Source organism: Danio aesculapii, chromosome 3 (genome assembly GCF_903798145.1).
Source record: "Danio aesculapii chromosome 3, fDanAes4.1, whole genome shotgun sequence".
Lineage (NCBI taxonomy): Eukaryota > Metazoa > Chordata > Actinopteri > Cypriniformes > Danionidae > Danio > Danio aesculapii.
Window position 1 is genome coordinate 62221259 of NC_079437.1, and position 24478 is coordinate 62245736.

The 24478-nt window shown below is 36.5% G+C and overlaps 1 protein-coding gene across 1 annotated transcript; it reads left to right on the forward strand.

Annotated features, from left to right (window-relative positions):
* Positions 1-12510: 12510 nt before the first annotated feature.
* noxo1a (NADPH oxidase organizer 1a) lies at positions 12511-22712 on the forward strand. The gene is made up of 8 exons (XM_056454407.1): positions 12511-12643; positions 13310-13390; positions 13976-14048; positions 14462-14645; positions 16065-16252; positions 17443-17550; positions 18169-18286; positions 21756-22712. Exons 1-8 carry the CDS (start codon positions 12569-12571, stop codon positions 22357-22359), a joined length of 1431 nt encoding a protein of 476 aa, XP_056310382.1. The 5' UTR covers positions 12511-12568; the 3' UTR covers positions 22360-22712.
* Positions 22713-24478: the final 1766 nt, after the last annotated feature.

Genomic DNA, 24478 nt, shown 5'->3' on the forward strand with positions numbered 1-24478 from the left:
TATAAAACATTTAGATAAAATAAAAAAAATCACAACAAAAGCTTGGTAATTCTGACTTTTTAAACAAAAATTTAGATAAAAAATAAAAAACACAACAAAAACTTAAAATTTCTGAAAGTTTTAAACAAAAATGTAGAGAAAATGGAAAAAATTACAACATAAACCTGGAAATTCTGACTATTTTTTACAAAAATTAAGAGAAATTGTCAAAACTACGACAAAAACTTGGTAATTCTGACTTTTGTTCACAAAAATTCCAAGTTTTTGTTGTAACTTTTCATTTTCTCTGAATGTTTGTGTTGCAGTTCTGGATTCTGTTAACATCTCAGGATTCTGACTGTAATAATCAGCCTTTTCTGCTTATTCTTTGAGTTGATCAATTCTGATTTATTTTTGTTATTGTTGACTTCTTCCAATTCTAGTTTTAATTAACTTCTCGATTCACTTCTGACTAAACAATTTAAAATATTGACATGCAGTTTCTTTCTTTTTTTCTCTCATTTTTATTTTCTCTGAGTTTTTAGTCACTATAGCTTATTAACCTTATTTCCTACAAGTGTATTTTCTGCATTTGTTTATTCTAGAATGAACATCTACAGTTTTGTGTGTATAGACAACTGTAGATGTTAGAATAAACAAATGCAGATTATTATTATTATTCATAGATACGTCATTTTTTACTTGCTGTTATTTTATTGATGTATTATTTTGTAGAAATGGGCTTCCATACCAGTATGTTGAGGAAATGGACTTGTTGACCATGTTCACTTTAAGATTGACATCTCAGAGAGTGTTGATTGTTTAGTTTATTGACCAGTATAATAATGAAGGTGTGTTTACCGCGGTATCAGTCCTGTTGATGGGAAAGCAAGTGTTTTTATTGGAGGCTCAGGAAGATTTTGAACTCATAATAATACCCATTTCTGCTGCTTCACAAAGCACAGCATCTTCATCTTTTACAGCGTCACGATGGGGAGAATCATACGTGATGTGTGCGTTTCAGCTTTAGTCCAACCCTTTGCCTTAAGACCCAGAGATTTGTCTGTGAAGCCACTTTTATACGCATCAGTTTAAGCTCTTTACAGGCCGAGAAGCTCTTAGAAATGAGTTTTTGAGGTGTTTGAAATGAAATATTGCTGTACCTCAGCCAGCAAAACCTCTTCTGGTAACACTTGCGTACGGTTGTGTGAGATGATGTTAATTTATGCATTCGTTAATGTCAATTAAGCATTGTTTAAAGGGATACTTCACCCAAAAATGAACACAAAAAAAAAAGATATTTTGAAGAATGTTGGAAACCGGTAGCCATTGACTTCCATTTGTTTTTCCTACTATGGAAGTCAATGGTGACCGGTTTTCAGCCTTCCTCAGAATATCTTTTTATGACTTTCTTCATTTTCTTCACACAAAAAAAGATATTTTGAAGAATGTTGGAAACACGTCATTTTGTTTTTCCTACTATGGAAGTCAATGGATTCAGGTTTTCAGTGTTCTTTAAAATATCTCTTTATTAGTGTCTTTATTTTGTTGAACACGAAGGAAGATAAATTAAAGAATGCTGGAAACCTGTAACCATTGACTTCCATTAGTTTTTTTTCTACTTTAGAAGTCAATGGTTACCAGTTTTCAGCTGTCTTAAAATATCGTTTAATGAGTTTGTTTCTTCTCTTAAACACAAAGGAATGTATTCTGATTGTTGTAAACCGGTAACCATTAACTTCCATTGGTTTTTTCCTACAATGGAAGTCAATGGTTACTGATTTTAAGCATTCCTCAAAATATATTTTCATGAGTTTCTTCATTTTGTTAAACACAGGAAGATCTTTTGAACAATGTTGGAAACACCTCAATTCGTTTTTCCTACAATGGAAGTCAATGGTTACCGATTTTATGCATTCTTCAAAACATCTCAATTAGTCTTTAACGGTAAAAAAAGAAACTCTTGAAGTGTTTTAGGGGAGTAAATAGAGATAAAATATGTATTTTTGGGTGAACTATCCCTTCACTCTGTATTAATGTTAATATACACACATCCTCATACATCTTTACAGCTTAATTAGTTCATATTTACTCACACGTTTACACTGAAGTGTTTGTTTATGGATTCTATGACATGACCAAATAATAAGCCACACGTTTATTCAGCAATACCACATCTGAAATGTTAAATAAACATATAATAATGGGTTCATTAATCCATGATTAACCATCAGTAACACATTAGATCATGTTGGAATAATGTACACATTATAATAAGGCTTAATAAAGATAGTTTGAAGAATGGTGTAAACCGGTAACCATTGACTTCCATTTATTTTTCCTGCTATGCAAAGTCAATGGTTACCGATTTTCAATTTTCTTTAAAAAAAAAAATGTATTAGTTTCTTTATTTTGTTGAACACGAAAGAAGATGTTTTGAAGAATGTTGTAAACCGGTAACCATTGACTTATATTAGTTTTTCTACTATAGGAGATAGTGGTTACCGGTTTTCAGCTTTCTTTAAAATCTCTTTTTATTAGTGTCTTTATTTTGTTGAACACACAAGAAGATGTTTTGAAGAATGTTGGAAACCTGTAACCATTGACTTATATTAGTTTTCCTACTATAGTAGATAGTGGTTACCGGTTTTCAGCTTCCTTTAAAATCTCTAAGTTTCTTAAGCACAAAGGAATATATTTTGAAGAAAGTTGTAAACCAGTAACCATGGACTTCCATTCATTTTTCATTCTACGGAAGTCAATGGTTACTGGTTTTCAGCATTTTTAAAAATATCTCATTCAGTGTTTAAAAGAAAAAAGGGAACACGTAATGTGTCTGGAAGAGTAAATATTGATTTTGGGGTGAACTATCCCTTTAATCTTTCATTCATTCACTCGTTTTCTTTTCAGTTTAGTCTGTTTATCACTCTGGGGTCACCACAGCGGAATGAACCGCCTTTTAAATCTTTAATAATGTTAATTTTTTATGCATTAACAGCTTAATTAGTTCATATTTACTTACATTCACTATAATTTAGATTATATAACAGGACCTAATAATAAAAACTGAATCTGTTATGTTAACTAAGTGTCTTAACATGTTTATTAATGAGCTCATGCTGGAATAATGTAAACTACACTGCTCATCTTAATAAATGCTGAATTAATAATGATCAATAATGTTAATAAAGAGTGTTTTCTGCATGTTTCTCTAATATATTACCTGAATTATGATATATGAGGAGTTATTTATCATTAACAGCATTTATTAAGATGATTATGAGCTGTAGTGTACACTATCTAAACATTCATTAATAACTGATGTGTTCAAATATACTTAATTAACCTTCATTAATGCATGAACTGATGTTTATCAGCACAGCCGTATTGTTTAAAGTGTTACCGCTCTTATAATTGTAGATTAGCAAGTGTTTAACAACCCAAATAAATAATATGAACACAAATATTGTCATATTTCCACCTGCTTGTGTTGGGATTTATTTAAAGAGACAGTTCACCATTAAATCAGGCTGTCCTTACTCTGAGTTATGTCTTGTTTCTGCTCCAAATATCTAAAAACTCTTCAATCTAGAAGCGTTTTCTAGAGGGTAATCCAGTATAGTGCTGTTTTCAGAAATATTGAGTCAAAATTAAGTCAGTTTTGAATTAAAACAAGCTAAATAATAAGCAAAAATAAGATTATTTAGCTTGTTTTAATTAAAAACTCACGTAAGTTTGACTCAGTATTTCTGAAAACAGCACTATACTGGATTACCGTCTAGAAAACGCTTCTTAATTGAAGAGTTTTTAGATATTTGTCGATATTTAGGACGGATATTCCGGTGTGAACTGACCCTTTAAGGTGTTTTGTAGATACAAATATGATCCAAAATCACAACAATCATAGGCTGAGCTGAAATCAGTGATCAATAACTGTCAAAGCGCCATGTTCTGCTGATCAGATGTGTAGTGTTATAAAAGCAGAGCGGTGTGTGTGTGTGTGTGTGTGTGTGATACATCAATAATCTGCTGCTGGATTATTGAAATCAGTGTGTGTAAATGTGAGTTTGGCACACACACACACACACACACACACAGATGTACATAACAGGGCTGTTTGTGGCGTAACACACACCGGTTCATTCTCTACAGTTACAGGCGGCTTTTTATGGGCTCAAAAGATCAGAAAATAAAGACTCTATTGAACCAGAGCACTGCTGTGTGTGTGTGTGTGTGTGTGTGTGTGTGTGTGTGTGTGTGTGTGTGTGTGTGTGTTTCCTCAATTCATTCATTCATTTTCCTTCGACTTAGTCCCTTTATTCATCTCGGGTCACAGTAGAATGAACCGCTAACTATTCCAGCATCTGTTTTACACAGTGGATGCCCTTCCAGCCGCAACCCAGTACTGGGAAACACCCATATATACTCATCCACTACGGCCAATTTAGTTAATCAACTCCCCTATAGCGCATGTGTTTGGACTGTGGGGGAAACCGGAGCACCCGGAGGAAACCCACACCAACACGGGGAGAACATGCAAACTCCACACAGAAACACACACTGACCCAGCCGGGACTCGAACCAGAGACCTTCTTGCTGTGAGGCCACAGTGCTAACCACTGAGCCACTGTGATCTTACACCAGATGAGAGTTTAGAGTTTTCTGAATATTATTATTGAGGTAAAATAGCTCTACCAAGAGTGTAAGTGGATCATTTATTATTATTATTGCTACATTATTTTGCTGATCACAGTACAATAATCTTCAATATACAGTATTCTATTTGGTGTTTATAATAGATAAATACATCACACACAGCGTGTCTTGGAATAATAGTAAATTAATCTTTATTTATTATTATAGTTTTATTGTGAATCTGTTTTTAGTGAGTTATTTTTTCTTATTTTTTTATAATAAAGGGTTTTTTTGTGGTTTAATTTTGTGTGTGAATTCTGGATATAAACTGAGCATTTTAATTTTAATGCAAAAACATTTTTGGAAAAAAAAACAAGAATAGTAGATTTTCATTTATTCTTATTTATTTGTAAAAAAAAGTTTTATTTTAGTGATTTTTTTGCTGCACAGAGTGCAATATTCTTCAAAATACTAGAGAAAATATCGCATTTTGTGTTTACAAGTGAATAAATAACACTCAAAGCTGAATTATTTATTATTATTGCTTTATAATTAGTTTTGAACACAAAAGAAGATATTTTGAAGAATGTTAGTACCCGTTAACTTCCATAGTAGGAAAAACAGTGCACTTTGTGGAGGAATAAATAATAGACAGTTTTGGAGGATGAGTAGATTATGATCATGTTCATCTTTAGCTGAAATAAAGCTTTCATATTTATTTAAATGAGGAAACTCAACCAGCAGATGGCGCAGTTTCATCTCTGTCGCACTTTTCTACAGTTTACCTAAATATTCTGACCTGTTGTGTATTTCATTCATTCTTTCTTTTTTCAGCTTAGTCCTTTTATTAATCAGGGGTCGCCACAGCGGAATGAACCGCCAACTTATCCAGCACACGTTTTACACAGCGGATGCCCTTCCAGCCGCAACCCATCTCTGGAAAACATCCCAACACACACACACACGGCCAGTTTAGTTGATCAATTCCCCTATAGCGCATGTGTTTGGACTGTGGGGGAAACCCACACCAACACAGGGAGAACATGCAAACTCCACACAGAACCAGCGACCTTCTTGCTGTGAGGCGACAGCACTAACTACTGCGCCACTGCGTTGCCCAACACGCATGAAAGAAAGATAAATAAATAAATTCACAAATAGAAAAAAGAAAGAGACTTTTATTTTATTATTAAAAATAATTATATATATATATAGAAAATGAATGAACACTCAAAATTCCCAAACTCTCCACAGAGACCGAATAAAAGAAAACAAACAAACAAAGTAATGAATAAATATATAAACGAATGAATTAATGAATAAACAAACAAACGAATGAATGAATGAATGAATAAATAAATAAAGGAATAAATAAATAAATAGACAAACAAACGACTTAATTAATGAATAAATAAATAAATGAATGAATAAATAAATAAGTAAATAAATAAATGAACAAATAAATGAATGAATGCATGAATGAATGAATAAATAAACAAACAAACGAATTAATGAAAGAATAAATAAATAAAATTATTTAAAAGTAATAAATGAGATTTTATTTTATTATTATTGCACTGTCGCCTCACAGCTAGAAGATCACTGGTTCGAGCCTCGGCTGGGTCAGTTGATTTTGGTCAGCTGTGTGGAGTTTGCATGTTCTCCCTGCGTTGTTTATAATTATATATAAATAGATAGATAAATAAATAAATAAATAAATACATATGGAAGAAACATTAATAAAATAAAAACAGAACTTCAGCTAGATTGACTTTTAATTTGTCATCAAATGATCATTAACATAAAATCCCTGATAATATTTTTAGACGCATAAATAGTTTCACTAATATACAATATATGATAACATCTACAGAAATAACTACTTTTATTGCTCCTTTAACCTCAATCCTCCTTCATCCATCAACATAAGCAGGAACTCTTTGAGCTCAGAGTTGTATTGCTCATTACACATCATGGCTGACACAGCTGTGATCAGCATTGCTCCTGCATTATGTCATGTGGTTAACAGTAAACATGATTCACAGCAGGAAGAGGCCGGTGTACATTTCCTTTCACTGCTTTATAGGAGGAGGAAATCAGGTTCAACTGTTTACATAATGATGAACATTCGCAGATTTATACATTATATAATGATTAATAAACATCAATAATGCTTGACAAAAGCCTGTGGTTTCAGACAGCAGTGTGAGATCACACAGACCCGTTCAAACGCAGTGTTGGATCATTCTCTTATAGATTATAGGGATTTCCTCCTAAAGTGAGTCTAGAGCAGGGAAATCCGTCATTTCACTCTTTCTTCCTGCACCAATATCTGCTGCTTTCTGTCACATTTCCATTATAGTCTATTGTGTAAAATTGTTTATAATAATAAATACATGATAGTCTACTGTTGTTTAAAAACAACAGCCAATCAGAGTACAGTAGAGTTGTCTGGCCAATCAGAGCAGAATAAAGTAGAGATGTCTTACCAATCAGAGCAGAGTGGAGTCATCTGACCAATCAGAGTAGAGTCATCTGACCAATCAGAGCAGAGACGTCTGACCAATCAGAGCAGAGTCATCTGACCAATCAGAGCAGAGTCATCTGACCAATCAGAGCAGAATCATCTGACCAATCAGAGTACAGTAGAGTTGTCCGGCCAATCAGAGCAGAATAGAGTAGAGATGTCTTACCAATCAGAGCTGAGTGGAGTCATCTGACCAATCAGAGTAGAGTCATCTGACCAATCAGAGCAGAGACGTCTGACCAATCAGAGCAGAGTCATCTGACCAATCAGAGCAGAGACGTCTGACCAATCAGAGCAGAGTCATCTGACCAATCAAAGCAGAATCATCTGACCAATCAGAGTAGAGATGTCTGACCAATCAGAGCAGAGTCATCTGACCAATCAGAGTAGAGACGTCTGACCAATCAGAGCAGAGTCATCTGACCAATCAGAGTACAGTAGTATTGTCTGACCAATCAGAGCGGAGTGGAGTCATCTGACCAATCAGAGTAGAGTCATCTGACCAATCAGAGCAGAGACGTCTGACCAATCAGAGCAGAGTCATCTGACCAATCAGAGCAGAGACGTCTGACCAATCAGAGCAGAGTCATCTGACCAATCAGAGCAGAATCATCTGACCAATCAGAGCAGAATCATCTGACCAATCAGAGCAGAATCATCTGACCAATCAGAGCAGAGTCATCTGACCAATCAGAGCAGAATCATCTGACCAATCAGAGTACAGTAGAGTTGTCAGACCAATCAGACAGAATACAGTAGAGATGTCTGACCAATCAGAGTAGAGTCATCTGACCAATCAGAGTACAGTAGTATTGTCTGACCAATCAGAGCGGAGTGGAGTCATCTGACCAATCAGAGTAGAGTCATCTGACCAATCAGAGCAGAGACGTCTGACCAATCAGAGCAGAGTCATCTGACCAATCAGAGCAGAGACGTCTGACCAATCAGAGCAGAGTCATCTGACCAATCAGAGCAGAATCATCTGACCAATCAGAGCAGAATCATCTGACCAATCAGAGCAGAATCATCTGACCAATCAGAGCAGAGTCATCTGACCAATCAGAGCAGAATCATCTGACCAATCAGAGTACAGTAGAGTTGTCAGACCAATCAGACAGAATACAGTAGAGATGTCTGACCAATCAGAGTAGAGATGTCTGACCAATCAGAGCAGAGTCATCTGACCAATCAGAGTAGAGACGTCTGACCAATCAGAGCAGAGTCATCTGACCAATCAGAGTACAGTAGTATTGTCTGACCAATCAGAGAGGAGTATAGTAGAGACGTCTGACCAATCAGAGTACAGTAGCGTTGTCTGACCAATCAGAGCAGAGTACAGTAGAGATGTCTGACCAATCAGAGCAGAGTCATCTGACCAATCAGAGCAGAGTCATTTGACCAATCAAAGTAGAGTCATCGGACCAATCAGTGTACAGTAGCGTTGTCTGACCAATTAGAGCGGAGTATAGTAGAGATGTCTGACCAATCAGAGCAGAGTCATCTGACCAATCAGAGCAGAGTTATCTGACCAATCAGAGTACAGTAGCGTTGTCTGACCAATCAGAGCAGAGCATAGTAGAGATGTCTGACCAATCAGAGCAGAGTCATCTGACCAATCAGAGCAGAGTCATCTGACCAATCAGAGTACAGTAGCGTTGTCTGACCAATCAGAGCAGAGTATAGTAGAGATGTCTGACCAATCAGAGCAGAGTACAGTAGAGACGTCTAACCAATTAGAGTAGAGTCATCTGACTAATCCAAGCAGAGTCGTCTGACCAATCAGTAAAATAGATAGTAAACTAAAATTAACAAGAAATATAATTACTAAATCACAAATAAATTGCTAAATGAAACTAACTTTCGTAAATATGTATATATATATATATATATATATATATGTTATAATTAACAATTGTTACAGAAAACGATAAATATGATCAATTCTAAATGTTATCATAACCACTACATATATTTAATTAAAAACCATATTAACAAAACTGATAGAAATGCCTAAAACTATAAACAAAAAATAGATAAAATAAAAATATGTAACACAGACACACACACACACACACACACACAAACATTTCTAAACCTCATTATACAATATTACAGCACAGACGTCTCTGATGAGTGTGAGGAGCGTGAGGTGTGAGCAGTGTAAACCTGGTTTTTCCAGCAGTTAGCGGTGTGGAAATGTGCTAAAATAAACACAGGTGTATCCGTTTCCTGCCGTTTCACACCTGAGAGGAAGCCCCGCCCACTGCTGTTTCCCTATGCTAATAATAACCCGCAGGAATGCGTCTTTATATAGCTTCTGTTTCCAGGAACGTCTGGGGTTTACGACCGTCTGTACGTGATCATCAGCACACTCACTTATGATTATGACCACACTGACACCAGTGCACACTTAACTGCCACACTTTAAAGGGGTAGTTCACGCAGAGATTACAATTTACTCACAGGCTACTGGCTACTTAGCTTCTTTCTCCTGTTGAACACTAAAGAAGATATTTTGAAGAATGTTGAAAAATTGGTAACTATTGACTTTCATGGGAAAAACAAATACTTGGGAAGTCAATGGAAGTGGCACGGAGTCTCAGTGGTTAGCACTGTGGCCTCACGGCAAGAAGGTCACTAGTTTGAGTCCCGGCTGTTTCTGTGTGGAGTTTGCATGTTCTCCCCGTGTTGGTGTGGGTTTCCTCCGCTATAGGGGAATTGATCAAGTAAATTGGCCGTAGTGTATGAGTGTGTGGGTGAATGAGTGTGTATGGGTGTTTTCCAGTACTGGGTATCAGTTGGAAGGGCATCCACTGTGTAAAACATGCTGGAATAGTTGGCGGTTCATTCCGCTGTGGCGAGCCCTGATAAATAAGAGACCAAGCTGAAGGAAAATTAATGAATAAATGATAGTCAATGGTTACCATTTTTTCAACATTCTTCAAAATATCTTCTTTAGTGTTCAACAGGAGAACGAAACTCATTTGAGTGAACTGACCCTTTTATATACTGAATTAATACACAAGCATGAGATTTGGGGGACTCAAACATCATGGTACGTTTTAGAAATCATCTGAACATAAGCTTATTACATTCATTCATTCATTCATTCATGTTCAAGAGGCTAAAGTTATGACAGGGTTGGATGTTTCAATTCAATTCAATTCAATTCCCCTTTATTTGTATAGCGCTTATACAATGTAGATTGTGTCAAAGCAGCTTCACATAAAAGGTCACAGTAAATAGGAACAGTGTAGTTCAGTTTGTAGTGTTCAAGTTCAGTTCAGTTTAGCTCAGTTCAGTGTGGTTTAATAATCACTACTGAGAGTCCAAACACTGAAGAGCAAATCCAACGATGCGCAGCTCTACAGATCCTGAACCATGCAAGCCAGTGGCGACAGCGGAGAGGGAAAAAAAACTTCACTAAAGGTGGAAGTGAAGAAAAAAAACCTTGAGAGAAACCAGGCTCAGTTGGGCACGACCATTTTAATTTCTCCGCTGGCCAAACGTCTTGTGCAGAGCTGCAGTCTCAGCGGCGGAGGCTGGAAGCTGGCCTCAGCGAAGACTCGTCTGTCTCTGGAGCGTCATAGGAAACAGTTTCAGCAGGACAATGACCCGAGCCACCGTTCCAGATCTACCAAGGAATTCATGCTCAGACACCATAGAATGATCTAGAATGGCCATCCCAGCCCCCAAACTTGAACATTATCACAAATGTGTGTATTGATTTGAAAAGGGGGGCGTCAAGGTGGGTGGCACGATAGCCTCACAGCAAGAAGGTCGCTGGTTCGAGCCTCAGCTGGGTCAGTGTGTGTTTCTGTGTGGAGTTTGCATGTTCTCCCCGTGTAGGTGTGGGTTTCCTCCGGGTGCTCCGGTTTCCCCCACAGTCCAAACACATGCGCTATAGGGGAATTGTGTAAGCTAAATTATCTGTAGTGTATGAGTGTGAGTGAGTGTGTATGGGTGTTTCCCAATGATGAGTTGTGGCTGGAAGGCCAACTGCTGTGTAAAACATATGCTGGAATAGTTGGCAGTTCATTCCGCTGTGGAGACGCCTGATTAATGAATGAATGAATGATTTGAAAAGGGCCACTCATGCTTGGCTCCCATCAAACCGGACTGAACTGGAAAAATTTTGCAAGGAAGAATAGTCCAAAATGCCTTCAGCAAGAATTCAGGGACTTATCCTTGGCTACACACACACACACACACACACACACACGCACACACACACATATATATACATACATATATCTACAGGCTGTTATTTCAGCTACAGGTTATGGCAATTATGCAATTCTGAAAAGTATTAGGGGTGGCCAAACTTATAACAATAATTCTGTATGTGTGTGTATTTGCAAAGGCATCACAGTATTTCTTCAGTTTTATTTGCTTTTTACAAATGATAACATCACATGTAAGTTTATTATTCATTTCTGATGTTTAAACTTAAAAAAATAAGTGATTCTTGTTATAGTCTTTTTTTATTTAATCACAATAAACGTAATTTAAATATAGCAGTGTTCACATTCAAACAGCTGACTACAGTTACTTTTATATTATAGGGTTTTTTTCTCCAGCTCAAATACTCGTTTTAATAATAATGCACTGCAAAAATGCTGTTCTACTTTGAGTTTTCATCTTGTTTCTAGTCCAAATATCGAAAAACTCTCTAGTGATAAAAATAGCCTAAATCAGCCTAGGCTTTTTGACCAGCCTGGTTTTAGCTGATCGACCAGTTTTAGAGGGGTTTTGGCCATTCTTAGCTGGTCAGGCTGGGTGATGACCAGCTTGACCAGCCTAGCCAGGGTTGGAGCCCAGCCTAAACCAGCTATGTCCAGCTTAAACCAGGCTGGTTTTAGCTGGTCATTTTCCAGCCAGTTTTCTAGACAGGCACAAAATATAGTCTTTTCAAAGATGATAATGAGCCAAAATTAAGTGAGTTTTTCCTTAAAACAAGACACATAATCTGCCACTGAGGTGAGAAAACTAATCTGATGTCAAAAGGAAACATTAAAGTTTTTAATAGTTTTATTGTCAAACGTAATGACACACACAGAATTAAATCTCCTACAAGAGTAATATAATAATACACAGAGAGAAATATGAGACAAGTTATGAAGACATCCTCAGTAGACAAGAAGAAAAGCACAATAAAGGTGTCGTTGAAAAGCCTGTCGTGATGCAACGTTATTTGCAAAGAAACAATGGAGTCGAATTCCCTGACATTTCAAGCTCTTTCGGAGAATGTCGAGCGCGTCACGGCGGACTTTCCGGTTTGTGAAAGTGGCACGCACCTGTTCCCGCCTCCGATTGGGAACGTAATAAATAGCAAGAAAGACAAGACAGTCGGACATTAGGAAGACAAGAGCTGAACACAACAACACAACAATAACACGACATATAAACACATAAAAACACTGTAAAATGCCCGAGATGGACAAGCAAAGACACCCCGTCAATATTCAGCTTCTAGGAGTGATGCAGAAAGAAGCAACCAAAGTAAGACACACGATTGTTTATTTATTTATTTATTTATTTAACAATTTTGCTTACATTTTGTACATATAAATCGAATCTACGTCTTGTGTGGGCGGTTATGCTGATTTGAAGGAGTCTTAAAATGATTGTTTGATAATTTGCTATAATATGCGACGCCCTGGATCATAAAAGCGGTCATAAGTGTCTTTACTAATGTATTAAAATGGTCTTACATTAAATCTGAATACACATGTCGAATAAATAAGCGTTCCGGTGATGTTTGGTTTGTTATGATATGATAATATTTTGCCGCGGTTATAAACGGTCAGCTATTTGAAAATCTGGCATGAGACTATTGTATGCTCCAGGGCGACAGATATTGCATTTTAAACACTTTACATATTTATCAGTCATAGTGTTTAGTTGATTTCATATTTTTATTACCTAATTTAAATCAAATGAATAACAGCACAATAACTCTAGGTAACCTTAAAGTCTGATTACTGTGTTTTTATCCACTTATCTTATTTAAAGTATAATCTTATTTATTAGATGTTTAGTAAAGGTCAGTGAATGCACAGTATTTTAAATGGCAATAGTGTACAATAATGTTAGTGAATACCTGAAGAAACAGTGAACAATATGTTTTATAGTATTTATTCATTTATACACCCTTCTTCTTCTCAGCTGTACATGACCACAGTCCTCTGGTCAGATCAAAATGAGATTACCGTCTACAGATCGCTGGAAGACTTCAAGAAAATGCATGTGAGTCCTCTTCTTTATTTTAATTAATCACAATTAATTGGAGTTCTTTGCTACTGTAGGGAAGTTGTATGATTGTGTTGTTTCTGTTGTGATCTTGACATAAGAAAAGGTGTTTCCTCATGACTTAATTTTTCTGCTTTTATTTGTTTATGTATTTATTATTATTATTAAGAAAGCAAGGTTAATATGTTGAAATAATGAGAAAATTAAGTCGTGATCATGAGAAAACAATACAAATTATATAATACTTCTGTAATATTGACTTTAATTCAAGAGGTGATGCATTAAAATGTTTATCTCCATTGTTTTCTTGTGATATTGACATAACAAAATTTGTTTTCTTGTTATCACAACTTAATTTTAATATATATATATATATATATATATATATATATATATATATATATATATATATATATATATATATTTATTTATTTATTTATTTATTCATTCTAATTATAGAAATTTATTTGTGAAAACAAGAAAAAAAAAAGAGAAAAACTGTAATTATCCATGACCTTTAAGGACATCCGTAATATAGACTTTAATTCAGTATAGTAAGATTTGCACGTTTGTTTTCTGCAGAGGCAACTGAAGAAGAAATTCCCTCCATCAAACCCCTTTAAGAAATCAGGAAGGATTGTTCCTGAATTTAAAGGTAGAATGTCTTTCTGTTGATCTTTGTTATTTTCATTGAGCGTTAAAGGGTCAGTTCACACAAAAATGAACATTTACTCACTATTCCCCTCAACTGGTCATGTATAAGTCGTGATAACTCTTGGATGTGTGTATATAAGCATGAGTATTTAATAGACAACATTTGTGTGTGTATATATATATATATATATATATATATATACATTTAAATTAAACATGTAAATGTAAACGTTTGGATGTGTGTATATAAGTGTGACTATATTATAGAAAACATTTGTCTTTATATTAATGTAAATATATTTATTTTGTATTATATGTACAGTATATGTGTGTATATACACATATATACATAAACACACACATGCATGCATTATGTAAATACAAACTTTTGGATGCGATTAATTGTTTGTGCAGAAGTGCGAGTGCAGAAGAGGCCGCAGAAGTGGAGCGGCAGTAAATCAGTGGTGCGACTGAAGGCTCTGGAGGAATACTGCGGTAAACTGCTGAAGAGCGACCTGCAAGTCTGCCGGAGCTCAGAGCTCATACAGTTCCTGCTTCCCAAAGCACACGACCTCAACGCTGACTTCGCCAAAAACTGGTACGCTCATACTGCAAAAACTAGATTAATAAGTAGATTTATGAAGGATTAATCATGCTTAATTTGTGCAATTCTCACTGTTAACTACAAGTTTTGTAGATGTTTTAAGGTGAAAGTGCATTTTTTTTATTTGATGATTGGCGTAATCTCGACTGAAACATGAAGACAGGGGTGGGGCATATAGTAGCTCCTCCTCTTTAAAGATCAGCCAATAGCGTTTAGTTTTATCACCGCTCTGCCAGTGAGATTGGTTGATCTTAAGCGCATCAAATGAACAGCCAATGAGAAGAAGAGGGTGGGGCATGTCAGACACTAGAGAGCATTTGATTGGTCAGAAGATTTGATGAGAAACTGAAGTAGTAGAATGATGCATTTAGGCAGAAGAGGCAAACTAGATGTTTCTATCCTCATAAATATCTTCTAAATGTGTTTCGAGATTATAGATATCCTTAAGACTAACATGCTCTAAAGTCAACGGTGCAAGGCTTTTATTTGTTATGTAACGTGTATGTTAGCGTTATGCGTATTAGTGTTTCAGAAACGTGCATACATATTGCTTATTACACACACAGGGATGTACAGCAATGCACAAGCATCTTTAAATATATTAAAATATATATTATTATCTACATAAATATAAAAACCACTACTTCCTCCTCCTTCAGATCAGGGGGCTTTGTTGTAGCCAGTTTATTCATGACAATTTACATGTGTCTAATGTTATTATTAGTTGTAGTATTCATTATATGCATATTTATATTTGTTTTTATCAGTTTTTGTTTAGATTTGTCCACTTGTCGGTTTTAGAGACGTATGCATCACCAGATTGGGGCATAGGTATGGGAGGTGTGTTTGGATGTAACTCAGTGTTTTGACCACACTTCATTATTATTGTTTATTTAATCCTTTGCTGCAAATTAAAGCTGAATTTAGAAATAGTTTTGAAACATCTTTGCGCTTAACAAAGAAAATTATGAAAATAAACATGTAATGGTGTCTTCAGTGGAGTGCATCCACCACTGTTTCATGAATCCATGATTAAATGGAAGATTCTGGTTTTGTAGATAGTCTTTATAACCATTTGCTCGCTAATGAAGTGTTTCCGTATATAAAGTCCGTTATGTAAATATCAAATGCACCATAGCGATATGCAACAGACTCTTAAAGGGAATGTGAGATGAGACTCTGATTGGTTTAATGCACATTAAGCCCAAAACACACCCATAACTCATTAAGAGAATAAACAAAGAACTATTAGACTATGCGCCTGGTTCACAGATGGTTTTTCCCCTCCTTAAAATAGCAAAAGGCATGCTCTAAGCCGACCTGTGCCATTAGACTTTGCACTTAGATTATTAAAGTACAGCCCAAAGTGTGATGAATTGTTGAAGTGCATAAATGTTTTGTTCTGTTGTGCAGTATCGTGATCATGCCGTCAGATGTTACTCTGGGCAGCGGTAAAGCTGAATCCAACAGCGGTGTTACTCAACCCTTCGTGACGGAAACGTACCGCTGCGTCGCTAACTACGAGACCAAAGACACCAAGAACAGACCCTTCAAGGTGGAGGTGGACGAGACTGTGGACGTACTCATCAAGGACCAGAAAGGTGAGAGAAATCATTGGGGGCTGTACTCGGTTTACTTTTTAATTTGCATATTATATCAACACTAAGCAGTTTACTTGTTTCTGGATTAAATATCGATGTATTCTTAAATCGAGAAGGATTTCTAGACAAGCAAAGATTATATTGTCTTGTTTTAAGAAGTAATGAGTCAAAATGAAGTGAGTTTTTCATTAAAACAAGCAAGATTATTCTGCTTTCCCCATTGTTTTGCTTGTTTTAATGAAAAACTCAATTCATTTTAGCTCATTTCTGAAAACAAGACTATATTTTCTGCTTGATTTCTTCTTGATTTCAGAGTTTTTAGATATTTGAACCAGAAACAAGACAAAAACTGCAGACTCTGTGTGTATGTTAACATACCTGTACATGCATTTGTATATTTTATATTCTCTATTCACCTTTAATCGCATTATTATTCGTGTTTTCGTCCTGTCCTGTTGTTACACTGTGGAAACGTCTGTCAACAAGTCCTCATATGTGTGAACTCCCTACAATAATTATACTATGACTAATATGTGTGGTGAAACAGATTTGATAACATGCGGACTTCAAAATATAGTGAATAATTATTTATTATTGAAACTTTTAGTGCGCATTTAAGAATATTTAGGTTATATTTGCTCTGGTTTTTCATAAACGCCTGAAGATTTATCAACATTTTTGCAACTTAATCTGGCCTACGACATAGAAAATTCAGTGACTATTTATAGTCCGTTTGTTTATTAACTCTGTACAGTAAAGTTCATTTGTTATTTAAACTAAAGTTAAAGTAATGACATCTACAAAAGCATTAGTTAGTCTCACCCGATGTTAATTTCTTAGTAAATCCCTAATAATGCATTAAAAAGTTTTAATTGTTTTATTAAATGGAGTTAACAATCCAAATCAGATGTTTTTGTCCTAACACATAACTATATTATGGCTCTGATTTGATTTTAATGCATTAACTTTTACTAACTATTGTACTTTATAATCCTATTTCAACTTAATTAGTTTAAAATATGTATACACTCTGAGCATGTATATACAATAATAAAGCAATACACACTGTATATGGTTATTATATATGTCAACATGTTAAGTCAATATCGTGATAATTCCATATATTGTGATTAAAGGCTATTCTTCATTGTTTGCTAATGTGGATATTCCTGTTGTTTTGGTCTCGTCAGGTTGGTGGCTTGTAGAGAATGAAAGCAAGCATCTGGCCTGGTTTCCGGCTCCGTATCTAGAAAGAGCCGAAATGGCGGACGATGGTCCTGACGAGATGGATAACGAAAGTAAGTGTGGTTAATCTGGAAATAAAACCAGTTAGTCCACACATTCATGCATTCCTACACAAACCACACATTATATAAGCTCATTATTTCTCTTTCACTATCAGTGGATTGAGGTTAGACAGTTTTAAACAGCTTGTCATGGCCTTCGAGATCAGCCTTCTGTAGTTTTCTAGTAATTCATTCATTCATTTTCCTTCAGCTTAGTCTCTTTATTAATCAGGGGTCGCCACAGGGGAATGAACCGCCAACTATTCCAGCATATGTTCTACAAAGCGAATGCCATTCCAGCCACAACCCAGCTCTGGGAAACACCTATACACACTCATTCACACTCATACACTACAGCCAGTTTAGTTGATCAGTTCCCCTATAGCGCATGTGTTTGGACTGTGGGGGAAACCGGAGCACCCGGAGGAAACCAACACGGGGAGAACATGCAAACTCCACACAGAAACACCAACTGACCCAGCCGGGACTCGAACTAGTGACCTTCTTGCTGTGAGGCCACAGTGCTAACCACTGCGCCACCGTGTCGCCCAATGCAGTTGTACATTGAAAGTATTCAATTCTTTGTTGATGTGGTTTATAAGCCAATCTCTTTGTGTTTCCAATCTGCAGGCGTTTACTATGTGGCAGCCAAATCTTATAAAGCCATGAACAGTGATGAGCTCTCGGTGGAGCTGGGCTCAGTGGTGGAGGTGCTGCAGAAGTCTGACAACGGCTGGTGGATCGTGAGGTAATCCTACAGATCATTTACAGACTAATGAACCCGCTGAACCAACCAGTTATATATCTGGCTGCCAGAAATACCTGAAATGCATTGTTTGCGTGCAGATGAGGCGAGAACTGGCACTTGTTTTCCATTCTCTTTGTGTTTGTAAACTAGTTTTGGCAGACAGCATTTCTTCCCTGTTTACCTTGAAAGAAAGAAACCAACTTAACTAGTAATGTTATATAAGGTCTGACATTCCTGAAGCATTTCTCAACCACTGATGTCCTTGTTTGACAGCAGCACATTTTCTTGTGGTTAATTACTGAAGCTTTTATCATGATACAGTTGAGGGCAGAATTATTCAGCCCCCTTCCCCCCACCCCCAACCCCCCGCCCCCCCTGTTAAACGTTTCTTCTTCTTCAGATATTCCCCAAATGATGTTTCTCAGATTCAGGAATTTCTCTCAGTATTTCCTCTAATATTTGTTCTTCTGGAGAAAGTCTTATTTGTTTTATTTCAGCTAGAATAAAAGCAGTTTTAATAGTTTTAAAGCCATTTTAAGGTCAATATTATTAGCCCCTTCAGCAATATTAGTTATAGTTATACCCCTGTTATACAATGACTTGCCTAATTACCCTAGTGAAGCCTTTAAATGTCACTGTAAGCTGAATACTAGTGTCTTGAAGAATATCTAGTCTAATATTATGTGCTGTCATCATAATCAGTGATTAGAGATGAGTTATTAACACTGTTATGATTAGAAATGTGTTGGAGAAATCTGCTCTCCCTTAAACAGAAATTGGGGAAAAAAAATACAGGAGGGTGAATAATTCACACACTTATGTTGCCTCAATTGCCTTTAATTTTATTACCAATAAATTTACTTCAGCCTGTGATAAAGCAAATAAACTCCTAGTTCATATGAAGAGTTTCGTTGCAAAACGAGATATATGCATTTTGAGGAATGTTGGTTATTTGACATTATTATTTAAGACATCAACATTCAAGTTCATTCACTATTTTTGCACATTAAACTATTACTTGAGCTCAGTGAAGGCCAGCAACACAATATTTTCAAATCCAGGATATTTTCTATTTAATTTTATGTCCATAAATAGTTCATAAATAAGTCAAAAACCAAGCCAAAATGCAGCATAATAATCTTAACATTGTCAAACATGTTGAATTGGTTAAAAAAATCTAGACATCATAAATATATGGAATAATATATACAAAGATTGATTAATAATAATAAGATTCTGAGTTAGTTTTGGCCAGAATGTACACAACATAACTTTTTTACGCTATATATTCACCTTAGGCTATGATCTACTACAGTAATACCATTAAGAAAAGCTAGTGAATCAATGTTTTGTTTGATAAGTCAGATTAAGTTAGTTAGATAAACAACTTGTAGCTTGTTACAGAAAGAGTGGAGGGCGGCTCCTTTACACCGCTGCTGTAAACCAAACGTGAATGATCAGAGCGGGCGGTGTCACAGTCCGCAACACAAGCTCGCCTCGCCCTGTCATATTTCATGAATTATTTCACTGTAATAAGAATAATAATAGCTTATTTATTGGTTGTTGTGAAAAATTAAAACTGTTTATTTTTCTCCATAACCTGTGCCCTTTATGTTCCCTTATAATAAATCAACAATGTGAGGTTTTATTCTATAAATAATAGGTGCAACCGCATAAATAAATCTTCAGATAGGCTACTCAGCTACATGTAAGATATTATTTAAAAAGAATAAACTTACAGAGGACACTTAGAAATGTTGCCTTGTAGACAGGTGATGGGGAGGAGCGCAGGAAAAACGGCGCTTCCTGGCCTTCCTCTTGACTCGTTCCCTGCTGCGTTTGTGTATTGTTGACAGGCGCAGGAGTATTTTATTCTGGTCCACTTTTGCAGCGTTTTTATACATTTTTGTGCAGTTGAAGGCTTCATCTTCTATCGCTAAATCAATGAGCAAACTCGGAGCACTTCACCAGCGGCGGCTCTCTTCTCAGGGGATGCTGAGCTCGCTAGGCATCCTGAACGTTCTATAACCGTTGTATCGCACTTTGTAAAGAAACTGGTCTGGTGGATATCGCGTTTGGGGAAAAAATACATTTTGTAGTAGGCCTAAATGTACATTCTTAAATGTTACTAATGGCAGCAATTCACACACAGATTAAGGTACATCTGAACAGCGATTCCCAATAATAAAATCCAAATGTCAAAAAGTGGCGTTTATCGCGTTTCGCAACCAAACTCTTCATATATATATATATATATATTTACTTTTTCTAGCTTAATATAAAGAATCAAACTCATTGTCAAAATAAATAAAATGATGAAAGAAAGAAATTTCTTCAGTCATATCACCGGGATGTGATACTGTCATATAAGTATGGATATCCGTATTTTCTGAGCTCAATGGGGCGGCCCCTGTAATTTACGCAAATCCAAATTTATTATTATTATACATTTTTTAAGAGTTGGGCGGGGGGGGATGTCTTAGTGAGGTTCATCATCACCAAAGCAGATGACCTGACCTGTCATTGTGCACAAGAAGGAGCAGAAACTGCTTCAATCCGGACGTCATTCAAGGATGTAATCGTAGACCTACCTAGGCTACTGTGTATATAACATAATGATATTGTGTAGTCCTGTAATGTGCGCGTATGATGAAGCCGCTGACAATATGGAAGATTAGGGCACCTGAAATGTAATACCTGAACGTTTCATAAGTTTAGATGATATTACAAATGTATAAAAATATATTTTAAAATGTATTAAAACTATTAAACGGCAGGGACGATGGAAAGTGAAAGTGATTACGTTTGTTTGCAGGGTGGAATGTTAAAGTATATTAGGCTACTCGATTTAACTGGACTTAATATTTTAAAGTTCCAATTGTTGACTGACTAGTAGTTTATTTATCACGTGGAGTGAAGAGTCGACTGAATTACAGGAAAGATTATATTCAGTGGACACAAGAGAACTAAGCCGAGATAGTGGCGCCATCTAGCAGCTGTGTGTGGATCTGTCCCGACATTGAGGTACAAAGTATAAACCTAATAAATATTACTCAGGTGACTATTAAACTGCTAAACATTTAAGCTGATAAAACAAAATGAAACTTAAATTGTGTGGCCAATAACAAATATTTATATAACGAATATTATTAGTTTTAGAATTATTATTTCTGCTATTATTATTATTATTTAAAAACACACACATATAAATATATATATATATATATATATATAATATTAGCTCATGCTTCATTAAATCAAGTACTATTAGAGATGACAGATATAAGAAAGTCCTTATGCACTTAGTTTAAGAGCAGGCACTGAGGTCCACCCTATTTCAGCAAGCTCCACCCACTTTAACATTTCCAGCCTTGCCTCTGGATCACTGTATTTACAATATCAATATTGTGCATGTTCATAATCAGAATGCATTGAATATTTATTAAAATATCATCATATCTCTACTCAGGTACAATCGAAAGGCAGGATTTGTACCGTCCATGTACCTACAGCCGCACAATAACCCTCGGATTCGCTTGAAGTCCACTCAGACGGAGATATCCCGCTCTACTCTTGATTTAGCACAACTCCAGCATCCCGAACACCAAACCCTGCAGGACTCCAGACTCCGAGAACTCAGCAGATCTCAAGGAAACCTGCTGCTGCAGCCTCCAGCGATCACCACTGCAGATAAGCAGAAGTCACGTTCGCTAGGAAGACTTCCAGATGCTAATGCGGCCAGAATAAACGCTCCGTCCATCCGGGTGGAGTTTGCGGAGAGCGGGAAACAGAGCAGTGCGAGTGACGACAGCGAAGAGTTCAGCGATGAGAGCAGCGTTTCTTTCAGCGATTCGCTAAACCGGTCGGACGCAGAGGAGTGTTTCCGGCGGAGTCGCACACCGACTGCAGAAAGCCTGAGTCCTGAGATCGCAGGGGGGATTATGGGTAGCAGATCAGATCCGTGTCTTAATAAAATGCCGTCCACTCCGAAAGTGCCGCCCAGACCCGGCGCTCAGGAGATCCTGACCCGCTGCACCACCGTCACCCGCAAAAACATGCAGAGAAACAGCTAGCTCAGATCATCCAAAGATGCTAATCACGTTCATATGCTAACTGAGTGTACTGGCATTTCCATCAACACGCTGGAGCAAATATGGGTCAGAGAAATGTAGTTTAGTGCGGCGGGAGAAGCCACTGTGGCCTTTTTCCGTCTCTAATTAAGAGAGTTGCGCCTCAGATAATATTATTACAACATCTAGAATCCTCTTAGTCTACGCTGACGTTATCTTCAGCAGCTCAAACACTCTAATGGCTAATGGACAGACGGCTGCTTCTCACTCAGGGCTGCTGTTTATGCTAATGAGGGAGAGATGGGCAATAGTGGGCGGGGCTTTCCTCCTCTGATGACATGTACAAAGGGAGAATGTCAATCAAAATGTTTCTTCATCAAGTCTGACGATTAAAAACAATTAATTCATGTTGAGCATCAGAGGCTGGAGATATTCACACACTGCTGCTGTGTTTAAACCCCTTATTAAAGTCATTTCTGTATACTAAATGCCCTTTAATCACATCACCCCCTACATTTAGAGTGGCTAAACGTAGTATTGGTAACCTAGCAACCATCAATAAACAAGACAAGCATAATGGAGACAGCTGATTACAAGAGTAAATGTTACATTAATTACTCACATTAAGCCTCCAGAATCACCTCAAGAGAGCGTCAAAACATTGTTTGTGTGTGAATTAAAGCATTTTATTTAAAATCTGCACTTTCCATCAGTGGTTTCTGACGCAATACTTCAAAATATGCACAAATACAGGCTGATGTGAACTCTGTTATTCTGTGACTGCTCAGTTTATGTCTGAATCTGAATGTTTCTTGCAGCAAATGAATGATGATTATTTATATTTTCCTTTTTTTTGTCGAACACAAAATGATGAACACACACTGTTTATATACACATCTATAATTATATTGCACAGAATATTTAGCACAGGTTTGTCTCTCCTAGTTTTCCCTCTCTGTTTTTCCACACTGGAAATGATCCTATTAGTGCCTTATATGCATGTACACGTACTCTCTCCAGGGTTTTAATCTGTATTGTATTTATTTTCATCGTGTAAATATGAAATAAATGAACAAAAACCTGACCTGTTAGTGAGATCTCTTCATTTGAGGTGGAAATCATCAACAGTAGAATGAGATATCTAAATATATCAGATTACTTCCTTACAGAGAGATGTGTTCCATATGGGATTTATCACCCTACCCTTGGGCGCTTCATAGTGAAATTACATGGCCGCCATGTTGCAGCGTCGTTCCAATCCACTGTACTGCTCAACTGGCCACTTCAAAGCGCCCTTAAGAATGAAGGATTCAGCATTCACACGGGGCGTCAACGCTTCCCATTCACTTTGACAGGGTGACGCCAGGTGTTGCCGAACTGCATAGTGGATCCGTGGCTCGCTGCAGAAGTTGGAAAATTCTCAACTCTTCAAGCGCCAACGGAAGCGTCAGCCAATAACATCGCTTCATGCAAATACACCAGCTCAGACAGTAGCATATATATATATATATATATATATATATATATATATATATATATATATATATATATATATATATATATATATATATATATACATATATATATATACACACATTAGATATCGCAAACGGACCCTGAGCATGCGTCAATAGCGCCGCCATCTTTGTAAAGGGCTCCCAGGACAAGTGTCATTCAACCGCACTAGTCAAGACAGTGTTTACTACGTGAAGATGCTGGACTTTAGCGCTGTGTACAGGTGTAGTAACGAGCAAACAAAGAAAACAAAGCACAAATGCAGAACATTTAATAGGTGAGATCTTGTTTTTTATGTTTTTGTATGTTATGAACTTTTGTGCTAAACAGGTAACGTTATTGATGATAATACAGTCACCTACTGCATTCACCATGAGGCAAAGTAGCACCAGCTCACACCAAACACTCAGCTTATGCTAGTTTAGTTGAATGAAATCAACAAATAAAGCAAAATAAATATGACAACAAGATGCTGCGGTGCTAGAAACTTGTGTCATTGTGAAGGAGTTGTTCATAACGGAGATTCATTCACAAACGAATCGCTCCCTCCTTCAGTAAAACAAAAACACACTGCATAGAAAAAAGACTTGACCATCCCAATCTATCC